We start from the raw sequence: 27,954 nt of genomic DNA on the forward strand, positions 1-27,954 counted from the left end.
ATCTGATCGCTCTGCCTGCACCCTGATCTGTGCTGGGGGCTGCAGAGCCCACCCAGCACAGATCCGCTAAAACAGCGCTGGTCCTTCAAGGAGGGTAAAGGGTGGGTCCTCAAGTGGTTAAAAAACAAGCACAACAAAAAACATGTACTTATCTATCTTGAAGGCACAGATTAAGCAGCCATAGGTGCGAAGGAGGGTTGATGATCGTTTCGCCCCACGATTGGTGCTTTTTCAAGACCGTATGACGACCCCTTGAGGGTCATACACTTGAGAGTGAATTGATGATATCAGGCAATTACACTGATGTGCACTCACTCATTGTCTCTTTTGTGGACTACAGTGTAACCCTCATTGATAAAGAAATACAGTCATAAAAAGGTCAATAGTTCATAGATTTTAGCTCTGGCATACTTCAATGAATGTGTCATTGAGCAAAAACAATAGAACAGTAAAAACTTAAAAAATAGATTTAAATATAAAATAAAACTGTGGAATATCTTAAAAATCATTTTTAGGAGCAGGAGGATAGATACAATTGTTTTTCATTAGTTTATTTTCACCTCGGGTGTCCTTTAAGTATTTGCTTCTGATCCCAAGCCTCCGCTCAGGTTCTCTTTAAATGGGCCGGTTCATGGACCTCAGCAAGACGGCTGGCAGCGGCTCGTTCCGCTAATGCTAAACACTTTTCTGCCACCAAGGAGAAAAGTGGTCTGCATTGGTTCCTGGCGCTTCGTCATAACATCACGTTTTGAGCCACCTCCTGGCCGCAATAGCAGCATAGGGGGCGATATTATGGCTGGGAACGCGGAAAATCACTCGCGTTCTCATGCCTGTCGGCCGGTGACGGCGACACCGGGAGTCGTCGCCGGCGGGTCCAGGAGCATCAGAGCGGGGCTGCGAGGGCACCGATCGGCTTCAGGGGGCTGAGGAAAGCCCCAGGTGAGTTAAACTCATGTTTGCCCCTTGACTTAAGTATCCCTTTAACCTATTTTGGTTCCTGGACGTAGAAACTACGTCCAGGAACCATGCGCGCTACAGCGCGTGCACGCTCACTCCCGACCGCGGATTCGGTAGCCACGGAATCAATGTATCGGGCTATGGTGCCCGATCACTGATTCCTCTCCCCCGCTGAAAAAGCGACAGCTTCTCTCGGAAGCTGTGCTTTTTCTGGCCGTTGCCTCCCCCCTGCGCCACTTTAAGCGTGTGTTACGCTTAGAGTGACGTCATGTAAACAAACTCATGGACGCCATCTTGTGGACAAAAAGTCAAACTACAACTAAAAGTAAAAAAAATTAAAAACCCACAATTACATTATAAAACTATAGTTTACATCCCACCCTCCCAAAAATACCCAAATAAAATGTTTAATATAAAAAAAAAAAATTACAATAAAAAAAAAAAAACATGTAAATATTTACCTAAGGGTCTAAACTTTTTAAATATCGATGTAAAGATGAAATATTTCTATATTTTTTTTTTATTTTAAACTTGTAAATAGTGATAGATGCAAAACGGAAAGAATGCACCTTTATTTCCAAATAAAATATTGTCGCCATACATTGTGATAGGGACATAATTTTAACGGTGTAATAACCGGGACATATGGGCAAATACAATACGTGAGTTTTAATTATGGAGGCATGTATTATTTTAAAACTATAATGGCTGAAAACTTAGAAATAATGATTTTTTCCGTTTTTTTCTTATTCTTCCTGTTAAAATGCATTTACAGTAAAGTGGCTCTTAGCAAAATGTACCCCCCAAAAGAAAGCCTAATTGGTGGCAGAAAAAACAAGATATAGATCAGTTCATTGTGATAAGTAGTGATAAAGTTATAGGCTAATGAATGTGAGGTGAACATTTCTCAAGTGAAAACGACGGAACGCAAATGGGTTAATGTAGGGACAGGGACACAATGGGAGGGCTGGAGTGCATGGAGAGAGTTCAGCAAGTTGACAGCTGAGGGGAAGAAGCTGTTCCTGTGTCTTAACGTCCTGGTGGAGATGGACCGATACTTCCGGCCCAGAGGAAGCTGGCCGAAGAAGTGGTGGCCTGGGTGTGAGGGATCGTTGGCGATCCTCAAAGCTGTGGAGTGCAGCCTGGAGTGGTAGAGGAGATACAGAGTGGGTAGAGGTTTCCCGATGATTGGATGATTGGATGTTACATGTGCCCTCCAAGACAAGAAGACTGGATCTACCGCTGCATTTACATAATCAACACAAAAAGCTATCACCGTCGTCTAAAAAATGATTCCATTCGATTGAATGGAATGACCGTTAATCTCTTTATGATGACACTTTCGTCACCTCTGGAAAACGCCATGTTTCCTGCTTGTCTGAAACAGCCCTAGAGGGACAGCTGTACTGATGCCAGATATCCCGCTTAAAGTGGACCTGAACTCTTGCACAGGACAGAAGGAAATTAGGGAGAAATGCACCCTGTATGTATTTAGAGAGTTTAGCTTGTCCAATTCCCCCTCATCTGTGACTAATCACCACTGTAATTTGATCTTTGCTGTGTCAGCTCAGAAATCCCGGCAGAGCAGCTAATTTGTAAATACAGGACGTTAACCCTATGTCTGCTTCCATGAATGCAGGAGGTATGAAACACTGCAGATTTATTGCAGGATTTGTATAAGCTGTAACAAATAAATGTTTTACTTTAAAGGTTATTATGCTGTTGCTTATCTTAAAGCAGAGAGGAAGTTGTGAGTCCAGGTCCACATTAACTAGATAAGACAAAAAAAAATGTTGCGCTTTTCTCCTGGCAGACTCAAAGCACCAAAGCTGCAGCCGCCAGGATGCGCTTTACAGGCAGTAGCAGTGTTAGGAAGTCTTGCCCAAGGTCTCCTCACTGAATAGGTGCTGATCTGTGTCAGGGGCAGAGCCCTTACTCAGTACACTATACAGCTCCTAAGAAGTTGTAAAGTGAGAATGGGTGAGTATAGTACGGTTATTAGAGAAGAGGATTAGACAGGTGACATCAAAGCCATGGCAGCAGCAGCAGGTTTGTGTGCCCCCCAGCATCGCTCTTCTCCCTGTTAGTCATCTCTCCTTATAGCTGTGCATTTGTCCGGATTTACAGTTTGCTGCAGACTTGGAGGGGTGAGGATTCTTCCCCCCCTCTTGTTTAGGTGATCCGGATTCTGGCTCTGCTCTTTTATGGGCAGAAGTGATTTAGTGAATTTGCACACTTTAACTCCACCTCCTGCTGCTCAATGCGTTTCACCCATGAAAAACCAGAAATGAGACACTCGGGAGAGGATTTGTGCTGTGACATCCGGCAACCTGTTCTCAGGATCCAGCTGAAGGTGCAGGCGCAGGACTGAAGGCACAAGCTCCATGGCTGCAGGGCAGAGCTGCAGCCTCTGCTAAGGGTCCTGTCATGGATCAGAAAGTGGCCCTCTCAGACAGGAAGGCGAGGACAGAGAAGAGATTTGTGTCACTGTGCTGTGCAGGAAGCAAACACCAGCCGGGAATCAGCAAGGTACAAGTCCTGTCATAAAACTTGGGATTGTGTAACAACAACTGATAATTATTTATACTGTGCATTTATGTGGCGCTGACGATTTCTGCAAGTGCTTCGCGGAGTACACCAGACTATTCCTGTCACTGACTGTCCCTCAGAGGAGCTCCCAATTATCTTTTTATTGAGATAGTGCCAGCATCTTCCGTAGCGCTGTACATAGTACAAATCAAATAGTGGGGAGCATAGATACCTAAGATGTTCAAACTCTCTAGAATCAGGACATCCAGCAATATGAATACAGACATTGTTTATGTGGGGTTTGAGGCATCACCAATACTGGTACATGTTCATGTGATAAATGCCAGCAGAACAAGAAACACTAGGAGGAGGTCCCTGTCCTTGTGAGCTTAGAATCTATTCTAGAGGGTGGTGGATTGGAGACATAAGGGAAGGAGACAGTGGGTTAGTAGATGGGGCAGTGAACCTCCAATGCTACCTTTAGCAAATTATAGGCTTGTCTGAAAACGTGTGGTTTGAGAGTACGTTTGAAGATTTCCAGACTTGGAGCATGACAGACGGGCTGTGGGAAAGTGTTCCAAAGTAGAGGTGAGGCTTGTGAGAAGTCCTGAATGCGGGAGGGAGAGGAGGTGATCAGGCTAGATTACAAGAAGGTCTCATGGGAGGAGCAAAGGTTCCGGGTGGGATGGTATCTGGAGATTGATGAATGTATGGAGGCGACAAGTTCTGTAGTACTTTTTATGATAATGTTTATAACTCCAGATTTTTAAAAGGAGTGGCCAGAGTTGCGTATAGGATACTGTAACTACTCTACAGTGATGATCAGGAATTCCATTCACTAGACAGGAGCAATGGATCGCCAGACAAGGTTCTCTCTGTGACCATTATTTTAATAAATGCAATATTTATCCCACTGATTTCCGTTGCGGTTCGTACCACTATTTTAAAAAGTGGTGATCTTGTCTATGTTCCATCAGGCCATATGCACAAAATTACAGTCACGTTACCGTGCACAGCGAGCATATGACGATTTTACTGTTACGTTGACATGGTGCTTTACTGTAACACTCCTATTACCTGGTAAAGTGGGTCGCGCTAATTGTGCATAGGATCACTACCTTGTCAGCGTACGTATCTGCAGACGGTGCACACAACTTTACTAAAGTTTTGTGCGCATGCCCCATTCCTCCTTGTAGTACTCAGAAAACGCTATTTCTGATCAGTACAATGGCTTCTGTGACTATAGCCTTGTCATGTGGTATAGTAAAGTGGCAGAAAAGGGGAGAGCAGTTGAAGTGATTATCAGTTTTTGTGAATATGAAGATCTGAAAAGTGTCTTTATTTCTGTAGAACCGTTGTTATGTTTCTGGTGACTTGGCTGTTTATTATAAGACCCCTTAGACTCCATGCAGGCAGTGCCCTGGCCAAGATTTAAAGCTGAGATGCAAGGTGAGAGGGGTAACCACTTACCCAGCACGCTACCTACATCAGTAACCACCTACCATTCAGCCATACACCCACTTTTGAGGTGTGGGTAAGAATTGGTGACAGCTGATGAAGGGCAGAGTTAAGGTGAAAATGTGTGCTGCCTTAAACGATAGCTTAGCACTCTGGGGAGCAGGCATGCATAGGAAGCAGTCCTCATGCCCACTGCTCCCCCAGTTCTCCTCTGTCCCCCTCCGTTATCTTCTAAATGCCCCTAAAAGCTAGTTTAAGTTTGGTGAGTAGTGCGCAGGCAGTGCCCGGCAATGAGCGTCCCTGATTGCACGCTTGTGGCCGAAGGGTGCTCTGCACATGCGCAGTACACAGTCATTATGTTGGGAGCTTGCGCAGAGTGCCCCCGGACGTGGGTGCTTGATCAAGGACCTGCATCTCCCGGCAGTGCATGCACACTACTCACTGACCTAGGTGACCCGAAAATAGCTTCAGGGGGCCTTTAGAAAATAACAGAGGGGGACAGAGGAGAACATTTTTAAAATTTATGAGCGCTAAGGTATCCTTTAAGAAGTGGTACCCGAAGTGGGGATGGGAGGACAGTGTTCAGGTGATGGAGAAGGTGGGCAGAGCGCAGCGTCACTTATTTGACAAGGATGGATTCAGGTTATGGGTGACGGAAAGTAAGTTGGGAACTATGGGTGGAGAAACTTCACTCCAACCACTCAAGCCATTACAGTACATTACAGTACACGTAAAGAATGAGTCCTTCAGAAGTGGGTAGTATGTAATGTATAAAGAGTAAACATTAGTAGGAAAGAACAGAGGACGAGGCTCCACCTCTCCCTAATTTGCATTGCTGCATCCCCTCCCCTCTCCCAATCTGACCATTGTTTAGAAGTGTGAAATTTGAAGTGCTGACTGGGCAAATCACTGAATTTACACTTGTGCATTAGATATGAAGATGGATGTGAGCCAGCTGTCTCTCAATCCAGCCTGATAGGTTGTTTGGGGTTGGCTGGGAAAGCTTGAGGGGACAGTTTAGACTTCTGATTATTTTTGTTAATGATCAGATTTGGTGACAGTTCTCTCATGTTTGTAATGAGTTTTAGTAGTACAATAGCTATACCTTCCGATCAGTGTTGACAATGAGACTCAATGAAGAGCAGCTGTTGTCCAATTACCCTCAAGCACTTTTCGTGTTGGTGTGTAAGCCGGGGCAGAGGGCAGGGACAGACAACCTAAGTTGATGAATGAAAGAGGGTTGAGAGCAAATGTTTTCTCTTGTCAGAATTTACTACAAGGGTGGTCGAAACCTGGAGAATGATTAATCTCATCAGACTCCACCAGAATCTGTATTATTCATTTTTGGCTTAACCCTCTCATCCAAATGCAAAAATTTGTATTTTTTTTCTTTTACTAAAGCAATATTACATTATACTGATTATCTCACTTACTGTAATTGCAGCTCATATCTCTTTGTACTACAGCACATGTGGAATATATTCAAAATATATGACCTTTAGCAGTGGTGTCCAACAGGGAACTGGGTCCAGTACTTTTCAATTTATTAATGACTTAGTAGATGAAGTAGAAAGTAATGCTGCTATTTTTAAGGGGCTTAGATGCTTTCCTTGCATAGAAAGACATCCATGGCTAGAATTGCTTGGTCATTTTCGGCAATGTTGATCCAGGGATTTTATCTGATTGCCGTCTGGAGTTGGGAAGGAATTTTTTCCCCTTTTGGGGTTAATTGGTGCAAGCCTTGTAAAGGTTTTTCACCTTCCTCTGGATCAACTGGGATGTGTGAGGGTGCAGGCTGGTGTTTGTACCTTCTATAAGATTTCTGCCTGAACTCGATAGACGTATGTTTCTTTTCAACCAAAATAACTATGTAAGTGTCAGCTGTGACATCCTTGTGCTAGTGACCTCTGTGACTGATCCTTAGGAATTATAATTTACTGACCACACACCTGACTGTTGTGAGGAAATCTTGCTGTAGCTCTGTGGAGAGTCACATGATCAGCTGAGTGGTCTCTGGAAATATTTATGGAAGGGCTGCGATTTTTTTTTTCCCCTCAGAAAGCAGAGGCTGATTGGTTAGTCATTTCCAAATCACGTTGGGAAATGTTCAGGTGTGGGGGTGATTTTTGTCAGAGAGTATTGGATGGACCACATAAAAGGAGGGGATGGGACAGAGTTTTAGGTAGGGACCAGGCACTTATGCAGCAGCAGTAGTGAAGACACTGACACCCCCAGGTACCAGCGCTATCGCCTGACCCGTTCCCACTTGACCCTTCCATCTATTAATGCCTAAGGGCCCATATCCACTAGTTGGATGATGCAATGATCACATCCAGCCGTGGGTACTTCCGGTCATCTTCGGGAAGTCCCGAATGTGGCTTCCTGTTACTGCTGAGGGGAATCAGATGGGTGCTGGGAGAATCTGAAGCATGCCATCCATAATTTCCCTGCATCGCAAATGGAAATTCGCATTCAATGGACGCTGCTCCATTGATTTGCATTGGTTTCAGTTTGGATGGGATGCGATCATCGAATCATGGCTAGTGGAAATGGGCCCTTACCCTACCCAACCCCACCAACTGACTGCCTAACTGACCTCCCCACCATCTGATTTCTAACCCTAACTGCCTCTCCACACCTGCCTAAAGGTTCCCATTAACAGTACAATTTTTCCTTCAGATTTGATCTTTCAATGCAATTTTTATGATCGAATTGTGGAAAACTGTCAAACAAATGAATAAGAAACGATTCTTTGGTCGATTGGAAAAGGAAAAAATCCATCTATATGAAAGTTGGATTTTATGATCGAATCGGAATGTAAAACGGGAACAATCAATAATTGCCTTATGATTAGTTTGATCATGCAAATTGCGTTAAAAGATTGAATCTGAAGGGAAAAAAATAGGCACCTTGACCCTAACCATCCCCCCCTTCCCCTCCGTCACAATTCCCGCAATTATCTGCCCTGCCTTACCCCTTATTTTATTAGGCACCAGGGAGGTTTGGCCGCCGCCATATTTCATGCTTTGCCTGTAACTCTCAGCTCTTGCCTGTGTTTACTGACACCTGCTAATGCTCTTTTTCAAACAATTCCCCTCTTTCCCCTTTTCTAAATATCTAAACACGCCAGCTGCATTATAACAAGATATTGTGTTACCAGCTCAGAGTCTGCTGAGTCTGTTGTAACAGCTTGAAATTATTTCAAGGGAAAAGAATAGAAGATGATAACTTGCTGTACTGAATGCCAAACATTTACCTGCCTGTCATTTCTAACCAGAGAGTTTACAGCTTGTGACTGATAGGTGTTTACTTATCTAATATTGTGGGATTACCAGTGAAGGAACTGCTAGTTTAGAAGCATAATGTGTGCCGGTGGTTGCAGAGCCTGTTGTTCTGGCTGCTTCTTAACTGTATGGAAAATAATGATGGATCTTTTTCACCTGTGTTTAAAGTGGGACTCCGCTCTCAGAAATGAAACAGCATATTTAATTGTGATCAGGCCGAAACAGAATAAGCTATCATTAAAAGACAACTGAAGTGAGAGGTATATGGAGGCTGACATATTTATTTACTTTTTAGCAATACCAGTTGCCTGGCTGCCCTGCTGATCCTCTGCCTCTAATGCTTTTCACCATAGAACCTGAACAAGCATGGAGCAGATCAGGCGTTTCTGCCATTAATGTTAATACTGACAAGATTATCTGCATGCTTGTTTCAAATGTGTGGTTCAGACACTATTGCCGCCAAATGCATTGGGATGTGAAAGTTTGGGCAACGTTGTGAATCGTGATTTTCCTGTATAAATCGGTTGTTAGGATAAAAAATGTCAGTTAAATATATCATATAGGAGAGACACACAGTGATATTTGAGAAGTGAAATGAAGTTTATTGGATTTACAGAAAGTGTGCAATAATTGTTTAAACAAAATTAGGCAGGTGCATAAATTTGGGCACCACAAAAAAGAAATGAAATCAATATTATTTAGTAGATCCTCCTTTTGCAGAAATTACAGCCTCTAAACGCTTCCTGTAGGTTCCAATGAGAGTCTGGATTCTGGTTGAAAACATCTCTAGTTCGTTCACGTTTGATGGCTTCTGAGCGTGGACAGCTCTCTTTAAAGAGAACCCGAGGCGGGGTTCTTCCATCACAATCCCCATACAGAGGCTTGGTCTGTCTATAGAGCCCAGCCTCTGTTGCTATATAGCTTCCCCCCAAAGCCCCCCCTGTGCGCCGTCAGACCCCATAATTCATAGCCACGCTATGCGGCTGTGTTTACCTCACGAATGTCAGTCTTGGCTGCTCCCCCGCCTCCTGAATCGCTCCGGTTCCCGCCCGCGTCCCTTCCCTCCAATCAGCAGGGAGGGAAGGGACGTGGGCGGGGACCGTAGCGATTCAGGAGGCAGGGGGGGACCAGAGACTGACATTAGTGAGATAAACACAGCTGGCTGCGACACGCTGCGTGTCGCCAGCTCAGCTGTGTTTTATGGGGTCTGACAGCGCGCAGGGGGGGCTTTGGAGGAAACTAACTAGCAACAGAGGCTTGGCTCTATAGACAGACCCAGCCTCTATATGCGGATTGCGATGTAAGAACCCCGCCTCGGGTTCTCTTTAACTCGCACCACAGATTTTCAATTATATTCAGGTCTGGGGACCGAGATGGCCGTTCCAGAACATTGTACATGTTTCTCTGCATGAATGCCTTAGTGGATTTTGAGCAGTGTTTAGGGTTGTTGTCTTGTTGAAAGATCCAACCCCGGCGCAGCTTCAGCTTTGTCACTGATTCCTGGACATTGGTCTCCAGAAACTGCGGATACTGAGTGGAATCCATGCGTCCCTCAACTTTGTACATAGCTGAAACTATGTTAAGGTGGCCATACATCAGGCAAATTTGACCAAGAGACAAATCACTCTTGGACCGAATCTGATTAGACAGAGATCTATCGGCTGCCCATACACCGCAGTGTACACTGGGACCTAGTCACGGGCCGAAATTGTACACTGGGACCTAGTCACATGCCAACCTCAATGTCTACTGGCCACCTTCCTCCCTTATAAAGTTCTCTGGTGACTAGAAGTTCTCCCTCCCCTATGCAGTTCCCTGGTGTCTAGTGACCCCCATCCCACCCCCCTATACAGTTCCCTAGTGTTTAGTGCTTTCCCCCTACCTCCCCATATGGCTCCCTTGGTGTTCCTGGACTTCACCTCCAGTATAGCTTCGCTGGTGGTCTAGAGTGAGCAACACATAATGCAAAGTGGGGAAACCAATTGAGGGCCAAATTTAATGGCTCTGAGGGCCAAGTGTGGCCCGGGGGCCTGAGTTTGACATGTATGCTCTAGTGTATAAATGTACATGTACAGTATGTGTGCACTTATATATTACCTGCCCTGTGTCACGGTGCTTGTCCGTCTTCCAAATCCCCCGCTCTTCCATTAGCCCTTTACACACTGCCGGCACATAACACGTGTGTGACGTCACACTGGTGCTGCATGCTATGCACCGGCAGTGTAGAGCTAATGGAAGAGCAGGGGATTTGGAAGATGTACATATATGTACATTTATGCATTAGGTAACAGCGCTAGGCGTTTTGTCACGTTCGTCACTCGTCCTGATATCGCTTACTGTTACCACCGCACACCCGATGGACCACGTCAGCCCGACATCCTGCAGCTTTTACGATTGACATTCTTGGCAAGTAATTGGTTGCATCTTCAATTGGGCATGCACTTGGCTTCACCAATTTTCATCCAATTCAGTAATAATTATAGAATCTGATGGTCGATCAGCCGCCAAGTCGCTAGATATCTAGGTAGGGTATCTTAAAGAGACTCTGTAACGAAAAAAAATTCCCCTGGGGGGTACTCACCTCAGTAGGGGGAAGCCACTGGACCCTATCGAGGTTTCCCCCGTCCTCCTGTGTCCCACGCTGGTCCCGCTGCAGCCCATGGAACGCACAGCCGACAATTTGTCAGGCTGTGCAAGATTTACCTTTTCTGGCTCCAACGGGGGCGCGGTTGCCTCTCTCCGCTTGGAAATAATTGGAAATAGCCAATCTCTGTCAGGTCCGCTCTACTACACAGGAGCAGGAGACTTGCGCCTGCGCAGTAGAGCGGCCCGAAGGCGATCGGCTATCTCCACCTGTCTCCGAGCGGAGAGCCGATACTGCATCTTCACTGGAGCCAGAAAGGTAAATATTTACATCCCCGCCGTTTGGGGAGCTTTATCGCCACCGCCGTGGGACACAGGAGGACGGGGGAAGCCTCAGTAGGATCCGGAGGCTTCCCCCACCCGAGGGGAGTACCCCCCAGGGGAACTTTTTCTCGTTACAGATTTTGTTGAAATTTCCCTCTTTCTATCTTCTCCATTCCTTGTCCCTAAGAGGGAGTATAGCGTTCCCATTCCCGCCTCAGCTTCATGATGATTGGCTGCTGTGGAGGGAAATAACACCCCAGAAACCTGTTAGATTTATTGATACAGATATTCCTCAGATTTCATGCTGCTTCCGTTCATGTAACACTGGATATTGCAGTTACTATCTTCTTCAGTAAATGTAGACGTGTGCCCATTATTATTTCACGGCGTCGAGATGCGACGTAAACAGCTCGCGGCATTGTTGCCACTGTGATCCTAATGAAAATGTCAGGTAATGACTGCGAGCATCTCCAACAACGGAAGCCTTAAACTGCGGCCGTCTTATCTGCGCTTATCTGCGCTGACTTTTAAATAACATTCATGTTTCTCTGGCATAGAAGATCTGTCTGTGATACATTATCCTGCATCTTGTCTCACGCCTTCCTCTCCTTATTTTACACCATTACGCTGGATTCTGCAGCCCAGCATAGATGGTTTTTATGTGTATTAAAGCGGACCTGAACTCAGAACTTCCTCTCTGCTCTAAAAGATTCACAACAGCATAAGGAAAAACATTTCTTTGTTACATCTGATACAAATCCTGCAATAAATCTGCAGTGTGCCTACTTCCTGCTTTCATGGAAGCAGACATAGGGTTAACATCCTATGTTTACAAATTAGCTGCTCTGCCATGGCAGAGAAAATTCCTGAGCTGACAAAGCTGAGAGAGCAAATTACAATCTCAGATGAGGGGGAATTAGGCAAATTAAGTTCTCTAAATACTTACAGGGTGCATTTATCTGTTTTCCTTCTGTCCTGTTCAAGATTTCAGGTCCACCTTAAAGAAAGCATTTAGTTGTCATATATATATATATATATCTATGTATGTATGTGTGTGTATATATATATATATATGTATGTATGTATGTATGTGTGTGTATATATATATATATATATATATATATATATATATATATATATATATATATATATATATATATATATATATATATATATATATATATATATATATATATATATATATATATATATATATAGTTGAAGACCTACTTAAAACTAGATCACAAAATTACTCTTCTTGTCTTTAATGTATTTGACACGATTGATTATGGTTAATTGTTTGCTACCCATTGACATAGGACATCTCCCCCTCATAGTTCTCCTCATACTTGCTACATTAGACCTTGAAGGCTATGTTCAATGGTACTCATTCTCATCTCTGTCTGGGTTCCCCAAGGCTCAGTTCTTGGCCCTTTTCTTTTTCTTTCTACATTATGGATCTCAGTAAAGTCATTCCTCTGTCCGTCTTTTAAATAATATTTGTATTTCTTTGGCATGGAAGATCTGTCTGTGATGCATTATCCAGCATCTTGTCTTACGCCTTTCTCTTTTTATTTTACTCATTTACTTTGGATTCTGCAGTACAGCATAGATGGTTTGTATGTGTTTTAAAGGACCAATCCAGCAAAAAAAAAAAAAAAAAAGTAAGCAGTTAAAATCTGACAGAACTGACGGGTTTTGGACTAGTCCATCTCGTCATGGGGGACTCCCAGGTTCGTCTCTATTTTCATATCATACACCTAAAATATGCTGCCTTATGTATTACCAAGATGAAAAGGATAAAAAGAAAAGCAAAGGAATAGTTTTAAGTCTCTTTGACCAATTGACTCAAGGTCAACAGTTCTCCAAACCACCTAGAGAATTTTTCTCCAAGTCGCTTAAAATCCTCTGCCCAAGACCTCAGCTTTATAGTTGTCTTGCACCTCAGAAGAAAAAAAATAATAAAAACAGGTCATCACATAGACTGTATAACTTAAAGAGTAACTGAAGTGAGAGGGATATGGAGGCTGCCATATTTATTTCCTTTTAAGCAATGCCAGTTACCCAGCTATCCTGATGATCCTCTGCCTCCGATACTTTCAGCCATAGACCCTGAACAAGCATGCAGCAGATCAGGTGTTTGAGACATTGTCTAGATCTGACAAGATTAGCTGCATGCTTGTTTCTGGTGTCACTAAGACACTAATGCAGCCAAATAGATCTGCAGTGCCGCCAGACAACTGGTATTGTATAAAAAGAACAGCCTCCATATACCGTTCACTTCAGTTGTCCTTTAATTCAGAAAACAACCACACCATAATAGATACTTAAAATACGGGTGGCGGCGCCCAGTGCATAAAAGATATGCTAATAAGCTGGTAATCTTATAAACAGCGAGGTAATCTTACCTCTCCTGAAGAATTTGGACCAGTTTATTGAAAAAGGTCTTTTATTCGAGCGCATAAAATTGACAACGCGTTTCGCGAGTGCTTGCCGCTTCCTCAGGTCAGTAAAAAAAACAGGGGCTTTAACCTATGGCTGTGTAGCAAACATGAGCGCCACTCTGTCCTGACACCATAATAGATGGTCCCTGTGTGGCTTTTATAAGGACACCGCACTTGTTCTTGAGCCCAGGGCTGTGGAGTCGGAGTCGTGGAGTCGGGTATTTTTGGGTGCCTGGAGTCGGAGTCGGGAAAAAATACTCCGACTCCGACTCCTAATGAATTTGTAACTGTAATTAAAATAGAAAATATGATAAAATGTTCTATTTCTCAGATAATAGTCATTAAAAATAATGTATATATACAGTATATATATATACAGTAATAGCTGTGCTTAGTCCACAAAAATGAAATAAACCAATCAAAATTAGTTACTTGTGCTGCTTCAATAAAGCAGTCCCCGTATTTTTAAGGTCAGATATACATATCTGATTGTGACTGTATATATGATGTGTACACAGGAATCTCTTATATATACTAAATAACATCTATGCTGTAAGAATAAAGCCTGATGTGTAGCTGTGTCACTAATAGAGATGGTCAACGAGATGGAAATAATTCTGCACTGATGCTGATTTATGCAAATGTATGCACTCCCTTTGCTGATGAAATCAAATAATTTGATATGTTGTTAAAATTTGGTTTGGTGACTACAAATTAAAGGGTAACTGAGACGGATGAAAAGTAAAGTTTTATACATACCTGGGGCTTCCTCCAGCCCCCTTCAGGCTAATCAGTCCCTCGCTGACCTCCACCACCCGGATCTTCTGCTATGAGTCCTGGTAATTCAGCCAGTCAGGGCTGTCCGGCCGCATGCCGCTCCCACAGCCAGGAACATTCTGCACCTGCGCAATAGTGCTGCACAGGTGTAGTATGCTCCTGGCGGTGGAGTGTGTGCATGCGCACTACGCCCGACTGGCTCAAGTACCTGGACTCAGCAAAAGATCCAGGTGGTGGAGGAGGACAACGAGGGACTGATTATCCTGAAGGCGGCTGGAGGAAGCCCCAGGTATGTATAAAACTTTAATTTCATCTGTCTCAGGTTTACTTTGTTACACAGTAGTACTATACTCTACATATGCACTCCCCACAGAGCTGCAGGGAATCCGCTGAGAATGCTGTGCACATTGAACACAGAGGTGTTGTCTGTCACCCATAAACCTTGTTCAGATTGTGCATGAAGAATGTGTAATAGAGGAAGAATCTCCTCATTCCCCTGCAGCGTACCTGCACATCACTCTTACATGTACCCACACTTACATTGCCTAGGGCCTGATAGATGTTCTTTGTTCCGGTTTGTACCTTTTACAAGTACTCTTACCAAGGACTAGTTTTAGTCTAAAGGGAATAAATATAGTAGTCTACATATCCTTCTCACTTCAGTTGTCTTGTAAAATTCCTAAGCGTTGGCAGTTAAGAGACGAATTTCATGTTACATACTTTTAATCAACAACATTGTAATATGCAAATTAGAGGAGTCGGAGTCGAGGAGTCGGAGTCGGTGGAATCCTAAACTGAGGAGTCGGAGTCGGTGGATTTTTGGACCGACTCCACAGCCCTGCTTGAGCCCCCCACCACCAGGAGCCACGCTTACCTTTTGTGGTAGCTACCCTGACCCACAGACAGCACCACACATGTTATTCCAGAGCTCCCTGGCACTCAGCTGGCAGATACTTTGCAGCAGGCTTCTCATTTATATGCAGAAAAAAAACAGAAAACCTGCTTTCATTGCGCAGGCTGTTACAGATCTATTTTCAGTGTCCCCGTACCACAAGTAATGGAATCCCAATTTGTGATGTGCAGACTGTGGGGCCGCCAGATTGCTAACTTGTGCCCAGCACCAACAGGGACGTGCTCACCTTGTATTGCAGCTGTCCTGACCTACAGACAGCACCAACAGCACACGGCTCAGCCCTGCGTTGTAGCGCTTCTTCTCCAAAGCCCCTTCTCTTATCCTCCTCTCTCCAGTATCCACACAGCATGCAGTATATGCTGTCATCTAGAATGAGCCTCTACAGTGTAAAAAAATGTATTGGTATAAAAAGTAGCACTACTCTGAAACGTTAAAGTGGACCCAAATTAAAAATACAAGATTCCAGAAATAAAATCTATTTTCTAAATTATAATAATAAATAGCCTTTTTTCAGCTGCATGATGACAAATAAAAAATATTTTACATTTATTGGAGGAACCCCTCCCTTCCTTTCAAATTGCCGGGACAGAATCCGGCAGTCTGGTAGAGTAGATGGTGTCCGGCAATGGAGGAATTGCTAATGGCTGCCCTCAGCATAACCCTAGCTATGAAAAGAGGAGGGTGAAAAGCATGCACTGAAATGATCATAGGCTTGAAGGAGTGTTTATTTATGTGTGTATGTGTCAGAGTGGTGCAACTAAATATTTTTAATTAAAAAAGTTTGGTTTGGGTCCGCTTTAAGTGAATTCAAGCATATAAAATCTGAGGACGTCTCCTCCGCTCCTGGTGCACTGAACACTCCCTGCCCATCAAGCCACGCCCTGCGCGTTTTTCACGCAATTCATCAGGGGCATTGTTTTCAAAAGCATTTCCTAAGTGGAAGTTTAACTGCCAAAATATTAAGGTACCAGCCAGTCTCCCTACACGCATTGCACACTGTTTTAGCAGTTAGACTTGGCAACTGCCATTCAGGAAATACTTTTGAAAACAAAGAAAAACCTGAGAATCCCCCATAAAGGAGATGGACTAGTCCAAAACCTGTTGGTTCTGTCAGATTTTAACTGGTTTCCTTTTTTTGCTGGAGTGGTCCGTTAAAGAAACCATTAAGTTGTCATGAAGTCTGAAGACCTCAGATAAACTATTCCCCAAACACTGTTGGTTGTCATCTGCTACTAAAAACACTGAACTCCATTGTTCTAGGACATCGCCCCTCATAGTTCTCATACTTGCTCGATTAGACCTTGAACGTTATGGTCAGTGGTACTTCATCCTCACCTCTGTCTGGGTTCCCCAAGGCTCAGTTCTTGGCCCTGTTCTATTCTTTTCTGCATGCATCTTAGTAAAGTTATTACTCGGTCTGTCTCAGATACCACTTGTATTCTTATGGCTCAGACCTACCTCTTTCTACTGGCTCCTAATGTGTTATTTCAAACTGTCACTCTTTTCATTCCATCTGAAAGCTACTCAAAGTTTTTTCTTGATAAAGCAGAGCTTATTGTCTTTCCCTCTTCTTCCTCCATTCTGATTCCTAACCTATATCTCTAAATAGTGCTGTCATTTTACCTACATCACAAATCTGCTTCATTGAAGCCACCCTTGACATAGATCTCTCTGTTATTCTCCACACCCAGCACATCTCAACCTGCTACTCTGCACAACATTTCTAAACATGCTTCTTTCTATCTCAGGAGACTTCAAATTCTTTGGTCTTTGCCCTCATGATCTCCCTTCTATACTACTGGAATGTCCTCCTCTAAGGTCTTCAGCTCGTACAGACGTGAGAGTGCCCTCAGGTTAAGCGGCTGTTGAGAGACACCTCTGCTAATTTTCTAGGCTGTGTATGGGGCAGCCCCGATGCATCGCTTGAGAGAACCAGGGTACCGCATCATCTTAGCCAAGTAAAGTCCAAGCCTACTATTTACCTGCTTATCACTCCTGCTCTGTCAGGTGACGCACCATTGTTGCTTCACTCCCCTCCTTAGAAATAGTACATGCTACTACCATCTAGGCTAAATATGTGCCTGTACAGTACCGGGACAAACTGTCACCATAAGGCAAAGTCTCAATGTGTGCACATCTAAGTAAGTGTGTATGCAATAACCTCTCCCTCACTAGAGTTTCAATCTTGTCAGACACTAGTCAACTATGATCACTAGTCCAAGACTTGTACTGTTAACTGTTGTATTTACCATATATTGTATTGTTAGACTTTGTATTCTGCTGTTCAGCGCTGCGGAAGATACTGGCGCTATATAAATCAATTCTATAATAATAATGTCCTCCCCTGTACTATAACTATTTCCTGCAAAATGGATAGTGCTCTATTCCAGACGCTGAGAGCTCTTTGTTTGGTTCCCTCACCCAATACACTGGAAGCTTGATAGGACAGACTCACCTGCTTTACTCCTTTTTGTGATTGTTTGTCTTGAGTTTGTAATAGTGCTGCGTAAGATGTTTGTGCTTTATAAAGTAGAATTATAATAATCACAGTATGTGTCGGCAAGGAGGAATATACAATATTAAGATAGCTTAGTCTTCTTACGCTGTAGTTATGGCTGTAATTGAAAACCTCTTGTGTCTTGTCTTCAGTCATCTGTATTTTAAGAGGTCCTAGACTGCCAGGGACCATTGCTCAACTTGTCAGCCTTCCAATCACCGTCTTACGTCTCTGTTGCTCAGAACCTGTAATGGTTGTACAAAGCCCACCCTGTACAGGGATGAGACCTCCTACCAACCAAGGCAGTTCATTACGTATATAACCTAGAAGGAGGCACTCTATAGGTTTAAACAGTGTATTCATGTCACACACACTACGGCAAGGCCCTTCACCAACAATTTAACTACTTCTAGTAGGCAGTCCAGATCTTGACCGTACCCTTAGGGGTGTGGTCATATTTTAGCTTGTGTACGTATATGTACGCAGCTGGGTGCAGACCTAGGATTGAACTTCATCCCAATCAGTAGCTGATACCCCCTTTACCATGAGAAAGCTTTACCTTTTCTCAAATCGTTCATCAGGGGGTTCTATATGGCTGATATTGTGGTGAAATCCCTCCCACAGTGTGATGTCATGACCGTGGTCCTGACAGTTTGCAGTCTGTATACCTTGTTGTATTGTAGGAAATAACGGCTTTTTCCAACTGTCCAGCAAGCATCATGCCCCTCTGTGCATAGAACTCTCAGTAATGAACATTCTGTAGATATCATCTGACAAAAGGAAAGATGTCGCCACCAGCCTAGGCTATGCGGAATTCTCCTCCTAGAGCATTCTGGAAAACCAGGAACATTTTGTACTGGCATTGGAACGCTTAGTAAACAAACACTCTACAACGATGCCCCAGACAGAATAAAAGATGTCACCACCAGTGATACATTTCAGAATGTAAATCAGGGAGAGTAAAAATTTTACAATGGGCAAACACTGACTAAATAATCTTTAAATGAATAATGTAAAAAAATAAGCAATTTTATTTGTTGTGTTATTTTCACTACAGGACCTCTTTAACTTTGTGTGGCTTAATCCATAGGTATTACCTCCTGTAGCCCTGGTGATCTGCTCGTGCAAAGATTACTGTTAAGTCAAATTATTGTCATCATTTGCTATCAGTGTATCCTAATGAGCTTTTTAAGTTGTTTTGACCACATTATTTTTAAAAAAATTTTTACCCAGCCATACTTGAGCTCTTTTCCATTATTCCTGACCTTTTTCAGGCCAAATCGTCCTTAAAGTATCCATGTCAAATACCTGAACCGCTCTGAGTAGATTTCTCCAGCTGCAAAACACTTTGAGGGGATTTTTTCTTAAAAGTGTAAAGAAAGCTGAACCAAATGTAGAGCAGTTGCCCAGTGGAACCAATCGGAATCCTTGTTTGGTTTTGCAGGTGGAATGTGGTTTGTTGCTCTTGGTAACTGCACTGCTCTTGCACCTGATTTTTTTTTTGCAACTGTCTCAGCAAATCACCCTCACAAACTATGTTTTGCAGTTTTATCTTACATAATTCTGACGGTTTTTCTGTATGAATATTGTGATTACAATAAAAATGGAGCAGTTACCCAGTGCTACTAATCCTTGTTTTATATGAGAAATTAAATTATTTTGGGAGTTTATGGAATCTACTTTACTCAGTGACATATCTGAAAAACAATGTGTCTGGGGGCAAGTATTAGAATGCATCCCATCCCTTCCCTTTCCTTCGAAGAGTTCCACTCCCCCAAATACTGCCCCCCCCCTCCCCCCCAGTTCAAGCAACCAACCCAATACTGCCAAATCCTGTCCACTCAAGTACTGTCACATGTCCATCCAATGCACTGCTACCGCCTCCCCATACTACAGCAGAGTCTCAGTTATCCGGCACCAATGCGGATTGGCTAATGCCGGGTAAGTGTTAAAATACAGTAACTGAAAGTACATTAAAAGACCACTATTGCGAAAAGAGTAGGCAGTTAAAATCTGATAGAACTGAGACGTCTTGGGCCAGTCCATCTCCTCATGGGGGATTCTCAGGGCTTTCTTTGTTTTCAACAGTATTTCCTGAACAGCAGTTTAACTGCCAAAATAGTAAGATACCAGCCAGCCTCCCTCCTCACTTGCACACTATTTTGTCAGCTAGACTTTGCAACTGCTGTTCAAGAAATGCTGTTAAAAAAAAAAAAAGAAAACCTTGAGAATCCCCCATGAAGAGAGATGGACTGGCGTAAAACCTGTTGGCTCTGTCAGATTTTAACTATCTACTTTTTTTTCACAATAGTGGTCCTTTAACTTTGGGGGAGTCATGGAACCAAGTCTTTAAAGGAAACCTAAACTAAAAAATTCTCATTTACTTACATGGGGCTTCTTCCATCCCCTGAAGTCTTCTTGGTCTCTCGCCATCATCCCGCGATCAACCATCCCTCCGCTGTCCCCCTCCAACGTTGGATGAGTAGTCCAGTACCCTGGCCTCGGGAGCACGATAGAGGATGCCTGCGGGCAGCGCCGGGACAATTGAGGAACGGCTGAGCACAGGATAGCGGTGAGGGAGCAGGAGGACTTCAAGGGGCTGGAAGAAGCCTCAGGTAAGTGAATTGGCATTTTTTGTTTTTTACTTTAGGTTCACTTGAAGTTCAGCAGAGCCCACAAACCACCTAAGAAGTTGGCCTTCAGCACTGAGTACTTCAGGCAATTTGTGCTGCTTGGTTGAAACTGCTGGTTAGCTGAGTTCTGGAAAACAGGGACTCTGCTGTACTAGTAAATAGTAGATAGTTTGAAAAGGCAACTAATAAGTGATCATTTAAGGTGACCCAAGTTTGAAAGTGTGTACAACCCTTATGCTAGGTACACACCATACAATTGTTCTGGCAGATTTACCTGCCAGATCGATTATTTCCAAAATGTCGATTTTAGGATCATTTTCCGTTCGCTTCTATGGAAATCGATCGAAATGTGGACAGATTGGACATGTTGGAAATACTGTATTTTTCAGACTATAAGGCGCTCCTGACCATTAGATGCACCTAGGTTTAGAGGACAAAACCATTGGTAAAAATATATACTAAACCTGGTACATCCATGCATGGTAAAGGGGCATCTTGTGGATTATGCCCCCTTTGTACCTCATTCCCCCTTGTACCTCTTGTTTCTTCCTGTGTCCTCTGTACCTGTTGTGTCCTCCTCTATGCCCCTTTGTGTCACCCTTGTGTCCTCCGTTTGTCCCTGTGTCCTCCTCTGCATGGGCACAGTACAGGGAGTCCCCGACATTGCGGTGGGTTGGAGGCTCGTATTGGCAGGCATTCACAAGTCAGGAACTCCCTGCATTTGGACTATAAGACGCAGTGACTTTTTGTCCCCTCTTTTGGGGGGGGGGGGGGGGGAGGGGGGGAGGAAGTGAGTCTTCTAGTCCAAAAAATACAGTAATCGATCTGCCAGAAAATGGTATGGTGTGTACCTAGCATTAGGCTGCCTGATGATATTGTGATAGATGTGATTAGAAGAGCAGTAGGGAGGGGCACCGGGAAAGAGAACCCTCCCTAATAGAAGTGCTTCTATACAACAAGGATTTTGGGTCACAAATAAAGGTATCTGGAACATATTTTTCCTGTAATATTGTATATTTATCTTATGCAGGGGAGAGGGGAGACGTGGAGACATGTTGGGATGCTGCCCATACACTTTAAGGCTCTGCTTTGTTCTGATTATTTTGCCAGAATGTTGTTTGGCCAGAATATCTGCTTCTAAGGACACAAACATATAAGACCAAATAAATTAGTAATCTTTCAGGATCTCGGCTTCCTTGTATGGCTTAAACCTCATTTAACGCTTTGATTGTTCAACTCATATGAACTAGAAGTTCCAGTTCCAAAGCTTAAGGCGTCTTATTTATACTGTATTTGGAGTGTTTATTAGTTTAACTGCATTATTATTATTACCTTATTTCCTGTATTTATACACTATAGTCAAGATTGTATCATTGACGGGCACCGTAAAGAGGACCTGAACTTAGAACTTCCTCTCTGCTCTAAAAGATAATCAACAGCATAATAACCTTTAAAGCAAAACATTTCTTTATGGCTGATACAAGTCCTGCAATACATCTGCAGTGTCTACTTCCTGCTTTCATGGAAGCAGACATAGTGTTAACATCATGTGTTTGCATATTAGCTGCTCTGCTGAGGCAGCCTGATGACACCGCTAAGAGATCATATTACAACTTGTGGTTAGTCACCGATGAGGGGGCATTAGACAGGCTAAACTCTCTAAATACATACAGGGTACATTTCTCTATGTTTTCTTTCTGTCCTGTGCAAGAGTTCTGGTCCACTTTAAAGAGGAACTGTAACCCAGGATTGAACTTCATCCCATTCAGTTGCTGATACCCCCTTTACCACGGGAAATCATTACGGACGTCTGTGTGGATGATATTGTGGTTAAACCCCTCCCACAGTGTGATGTCAGGGCCATGGTTTTCTGTCTGTGAACCTCGTAGCATTATGGGAAATAATGGCTGTTTCCAAGCAGTAGCTCCCTCTGTGTATAGAACTCTCAGAAACGAACATTCCATACAGATCACCTGGCAGGACTAAAGATGTTGCCATCTGTAATAAAAGAATGCAAATCAGAGAGAGGAATGATCTTACAATGGGAAAACACTGACTAAATAAATTAGAAACTGTTATTGTTAAAAAAAATTTTTTTTAAAAAAAAAAGCAATATTATTTATTACCGCACATTATTTTCCTCTTTAAATTTGCCCTTTCGAGAATGGCAATAGACAGCTGCATGTGCCAGCGAGACAGGGCCATAGTCATTACTCTCTGGCGCCAGAAGCTGCTCCCCTCCCCGGCTGCTGTTATCTCGTGCTGCTGTCACTGTGCTACTTCTACAACCTGAAATTAAAAGATGAAAGAAGTGGAACTAATTGGAGCGGCCTATAATTAGCCACTTGCCCAGAACATGGCTGAAGGGTGTTCTCGGGAGTCCAGCAAGCATCTCCTCTAGTCAGACTGGACAGTAAGACCAGGAGAGCGGCATTCCAACAGCCACATGACCTGTCGGCCTGTCTGAATTTAACTTATAAGCAGGTGTATATTTTGTTCAGATCCATACTGAGTAGACCACGTAAATGAAAATGTAGAGGCATGTTTAGGCCTCTCTCACATTGATAGTGTTGAGGACCGTTGACCATGGGTATTTAAACCACTCTCAAGGCAATATTAATTTAATGTGTATTCGGTTAGAGGTGCCCATGCTCCACACAGATCTGCACTTATGCATCTGCCTGTTGTATTGACCTGAGGAAGCGGGCAGAGACACGCGGAACGCGTTGGGTACATATTAATCGTGCTTGAAAAAGCACAGGGGGGGGGGGTCATTTACATTTGGGGGACAGCAGCTGGGGGTCCGGCGCTGCGATATTGAATGCCATTACCCCATTACCACCATGCACTCGATCAAGCACTTTCGACCAAGATCTTTCCAGCATATCTAATCGAGTCATTTGACCGATTCCAAAACAAAATCGATCCAATCATCAATCAGGCAGACATGTTGCAGCAAAGATTTTCATCCAATTTTATAAAATTATCAAATGGTATGGTCGATCGAGCTGGAAAATTGGTAGATGTGTGGGCACCTTCAGGACTCTCAGATTCAGATCAGTGAGTGATCGATCGGTTTGCCACAGTGGACCGCAATATGGCCGCCTTAAAGGATACCCGAACTGAAATGTGACATAATGAGATAGACATGTGTATGTACAGTGCCTAGCACACAAATAACTATGCTGTGTTTCTTTTTTTCTTTCTCTGCCTGAAAGAGTTAAATATCAGGTATGTAAGTGGCTGACTCAGTCCTGACTCAGACAGGAAGTGACTACAGTGTGACCCTCACTGATAAGAAATTCCCCTTTTTTACCTCTTTCTTGCTCTCAGAAGCCATTTTCTGCTAAGAAAGTGATTTATAGTTGGAATTTCTTATCAGTGAGGGTCACACTGTAGTCACTTCCTGTCTGAGTAAGGACTGAGTCAGCCACATGCATACCTTATATTTAACTCTTTCAGGCAGAGAAAGAAAAAAAGAAACACAGCATAGTTATTTGTGTGCTAGGCACTGTACATACCCATGTCTATCTCATTATGTCACATTTCAGTTCGGGTATATAACAAGAATTTATATTTGCTATGTAAGCGCTGCTTTTTTTCAGCAGAAGAAAGGGTTTACCACGAGCGCTTCTTACAAGCCCTGCAGTGGTAACAAGTCTCTTATCATCCCAAACATACAATTAAAGAGAGCTTCTGGGCTGGAACCCACAGGAGCGCTTTTAGCAGCGTTTTGGCAGCACTGCGATACGCTAGCAGTTTGCCAAAACGCTGTGCTAATGTTAATGGATGGGGCAACTTCCACAGGAGCGTTTGCGTTTCTCAGAAACGCAAACGCAGGACCTGCAGCATTTTGGGAGCGTTAGCGCTTCAATGTAAAGTATTGAAACGCTAGTGGAAACGCTCAGCAAAACCTAAACTGAGCGGTTCTGCTAGCGTTTTGCGGTGCAGCGCAATGTAACAAAATGAAAAATTATTCACACGACCAATCAGGATAAAACCGCAAACCGCAAAACGCTACGCACCCGCTGGGCAAAAAAATACAATGTTGCAAAACGCGACCGCAAACGCGCATGAATCCGCTTGCAAACCGCTGTTACAAATTGCTAGCGGTTGCGTTTAGCGTTTGCGGTTTGCAGTGGGTTCCAGGCCTTAGAGGACGATGCGGAATTGCTCTGATGAACATCTTTTAAATAAAGGGTTTGTAACAGCAGGATGAAAGTTACACCAAATTGGATGATGATGATTGAAAGAGATGGAGATCTATCATTTTCTCGAGCTTGTGAAGAGATGCAGCGGTACAAACAGGCCACACCAAGATTTGTATTTAATTTTAGTCCGAAACATAATAAAATAGTTGCTTTTAAAAAAAAATCCCTTTAAACACAACAGGGTTCCAGGAAAGTCCTTTTTAAAGGAGGTTGTAACATCCAAAAATAAAAAAAAATTACCAAAGCTAGTGCCACAAAAAATATATGCAAGCCCCCCTTCTTTTCTATTTTTACCTGGTCTGGTGTCCTTTGCCTAACTGCAGGAACTGTTCAGTGCCCGCGGGATTGTGTGAAGATTTATTTAGCCACAGTAACAAGCTTGTCTCAGCATGCAAATAACAGAAAGCTTCCTATTTCATAACAGATAAGGAAAGTAAAGGCGCGTACACACGCCATACTTTTTACAAACGTCGGGTCCGTCAGCCCCTCCCGTGTGGCGGTTGTTCTGCTGACAGGTGCACGTGAGTACAAGCTGTCGGCAGACTGATAAGACTGATCAGTCTGCCGACAGCTTGTACTCACATGCAACTGTCAGCAGAACGACCACCCCCGTGGGAGGGTCTGACGGACCCGTCGTTTGTAAAAAGTACGGTGTGTGTGCGCACCTTAAGACCAGAGGGTGGCATAACCCTGTTGTCTAGGTGATGTTTGCTGTGGGAGGGGCAGTATGTGGGGGAAGGGAGGAAATTAACACTGAGCCAGGTTTAAAAAAAAAAGAAAACCGTGATGTCACTTTTGACATCATTCACAAAAAGTAACAATGGAAACCAACAGTGATATTGTTTTCTTTTTTTCATATCACATTTCTCCTAAATCTGACAGCGAACCCTAAAAACAGGATAGGTAAGCTAAATATGTAATTTATTTTTTCAGTTAATATGGAGTTTCATCCCACTTTAAAGTGGAACTCAACTCTTGCACAGCGCAGAAAGAAAACCTAGAGAAATGCACCTTGTGTGTATTTAAAGAGTTTAGCCTGTCTAATCCCCCCTCATCTGTGACCATTCACAACTGTAATTTGATCTCTCAGCTGTGTCAGCTGGCTGCCTTAGCAGAACAGCTAATTTGTAAACACAGGATGTTAACACTATGGGCCTGATTCACAAAGCGGTGCAAACTGTTTAGCACGGGTGTGCTAAACAGTTAACACGTGAAGTGCCGTTCGCTGACTTTTGCGTGCGCAAAGTGCCACGATTCGCGCGATCGCTGACTTTTTCGCGCACAATTTGCGCAAATCGCTGCAAATTGCGCGCGCAAAAGTCTGCGATCGCGCGAATCGCGGCAAATTGCGCGCACAAAAGTCCACGAAAGGACTTCACGTGCTAACTGTTTAGCACACCCGTACTAAACAGTTTGCACCGCTTTGTGAATAAGGCCCTATGTCTGCTTTCCTGAAAGCAGGAAGTAGACACTGCAGATTTATTGCAGGATTTGTACCCGCTGTAACAAAGAAATGTTTTTTCTTTAAAAGTTATTATGCTGTTGCTTATCTTTTAGAGCAGAGAGGAAGTTCTGAGTTCAGGAGCGCTTTAAGATCAGTACTATAGATGCAGTTGTTTATCTCAGCACTTTATTTTCAGGTTGAATTGCTGCCCGAAGCCCTGAGGAGAACACACACTGTGAGGTGAAGCTCAGACATTCACACACATAATTGTAGCAGTTAAAACACGCAGAAGGCATCAGTTCCAAAAAAAGGTTATGTAACCGTATCTGAACTATAGGATTTCTTTTGGCAAGCAGTATGAATTTATTATCTTGGTGGAATTTGGTGTATATTGTTCAGCGATTTCACAGACTAAACGTATTTCTCCTGGATGATAAAGACCGGGCTGGAAGGGCCTTCCTCAGCACTTTCCCCGGATGCCGGAGTTCTGTTCCAGTGGCAGAGCTGCAGAGCGGCTTCTATTCACACCGAGGGGCAGGAAAAGGACCATATCTTCATGTGTGTTTATTGTTGCAGTAAGCAGCACCGCACCGGGGATACATCGTTATGTGCAGCGCGCCGGAATAATTGCAGAGCCAATCTGTCATATCTGCGGAGGGATCTGAGCATGGCGGAGCGGGCTGAGAAAATGCAGAAATCATTTTCTTTTTGTAGCGCCGCCAGGTAATCAGAGGTGAAACTTCAGCAGTTTTGGGTGCTTTTATGTAAAGGGAGTTTTTTGTTTTTCATTCCTACTTATAATGATGCCGAAAGCTGATTTCCAGGAGTCTAAAAGGACCCCCCACCGCTGTCCCTTTACTATGTGTACAGCATGCTGGTAGCATTGCCATTAATGTGAACCAAGCATTATTTTTAGCACCCAGGGCATCTCAATAGTATATTAAAATGCATGCCAATAATGTGGCTCATTATTCAAAAAAACTTAAATTTGACCTCTTCTTTTTACATTTAAAAGTTTGGCAGGGCTCTTTATCCTACTTCTGAGGCCTGCCCAACCTCAGAAATTTCAGGCAGATAAGGACTCATGTACTGTAATTCTTTTATTGCACACTTTAGAAGCGAACAAACAAAAGCTTTCATTAGCAGGGGGGTGGAGAGATGGGAAACAGAACTTCCAAGAGTTTAGAGAAGTCACAGATGCTATCTTCACACCGTCCCTCTGGATAAGCAATGGGCAGCTAGAAGGGGAGGAGGGAACATGGCTGCTCCTATAGCTATTGGCTGGATAGTGCAATGGTTAAGGGCTCTGCCTCTGACACAGGAGACCTGCATTCAAATCTTGGCTCTGCCTGTTCAGTAAGCCAGCACCTATTTCAGTAAGGAGTTTCTTGGGCAAGTCTCCTTAACACTGCTACTGTCTACTGAGTGCGCTCTAGTGGCTGCCTCGCAAGCGCTTTGAGTCCGACAGGAGAAAGGCGCTATACAAATACTGCACTTTGTGCCCTTTAAGGCAAACCCGAAGTGAAAATAAACTTTTAAGACCTATAACTGTATCTGTATAACTAAAGATTTCTGGAGTCCCTCATTGTTATTTTAATTTGAAGGGATGAAAAGGCAGGAGGTGCCCTCGGCGCCGCTCCGCAGGCTCCCGGTGGTCTCCGGTGGCGCGCTCGACCTGGCCAAGCCAGCTGCCAGGTCGGGCTTCTTCTGCGCTCCAATCTGCGTCTCATTGGTGCGCACTGACGTCATCGGACGTCCTCCGGTCTGTACTGCGCAGGCTCAGTAGTTCTGAGCCTGCGCAGTTCAGCCCAGAGGACGTCTGACCTGGCAGCCGGCCTGGCCAGGTCGGGCGTGCCACCGGAGACCACCGGAAGGCTGCGGAGCTGCGCCGAGGGCACCT

The 27,954-nt window shown here is 43.8% G+C and overlaps 1 protein-coding gene across 18 annotated transcripts in view; it reads left to right on the plus strand.

The window, feature by feature from the left end:
• Positions 1-27,954, plus strand: part of KIAA1217 (KIAA1217 ortholog) — a 798,974-nt gene that overhangs the window by 405,289 nt on the left and 365,731 nt on the right. For 2 of the 18 annotated variants that reach the window (XM_068235629.1, XM_068235631.1), the window contains exon 1: positions 3,254-3,486. The exons of the other annotated variants lie outside the window; for them this stretch is intronic. In XM_068235629.1, coding sequence (XP_068091730.1) covers positions 3,385-3,486 — 102 coding nt within the window. In that variant the 5' untranslated portion in view covers positions 3,254-3,384. Of the gene's footprint in view, positions 1-3,253; positions 3,487-27,954 lie in introns of those variants that run through there. 18 annotated transcript variants of the gene reach the window in all.

This window comes from Hyperolius riggenbachi, chromosome 5, assembly GCF_040937935.1.
Source record: "Hyperolius riggenbachi isolate aHypRig1 chromosome 5, aHypRig1.pri, whole genome shotgun sequence".
NCBI lineage: Eukaryota > Metazoa > Chordata > Amphibia > Anura > Hyperoliidae > Hyperolius > Hyperolius riggenbachi.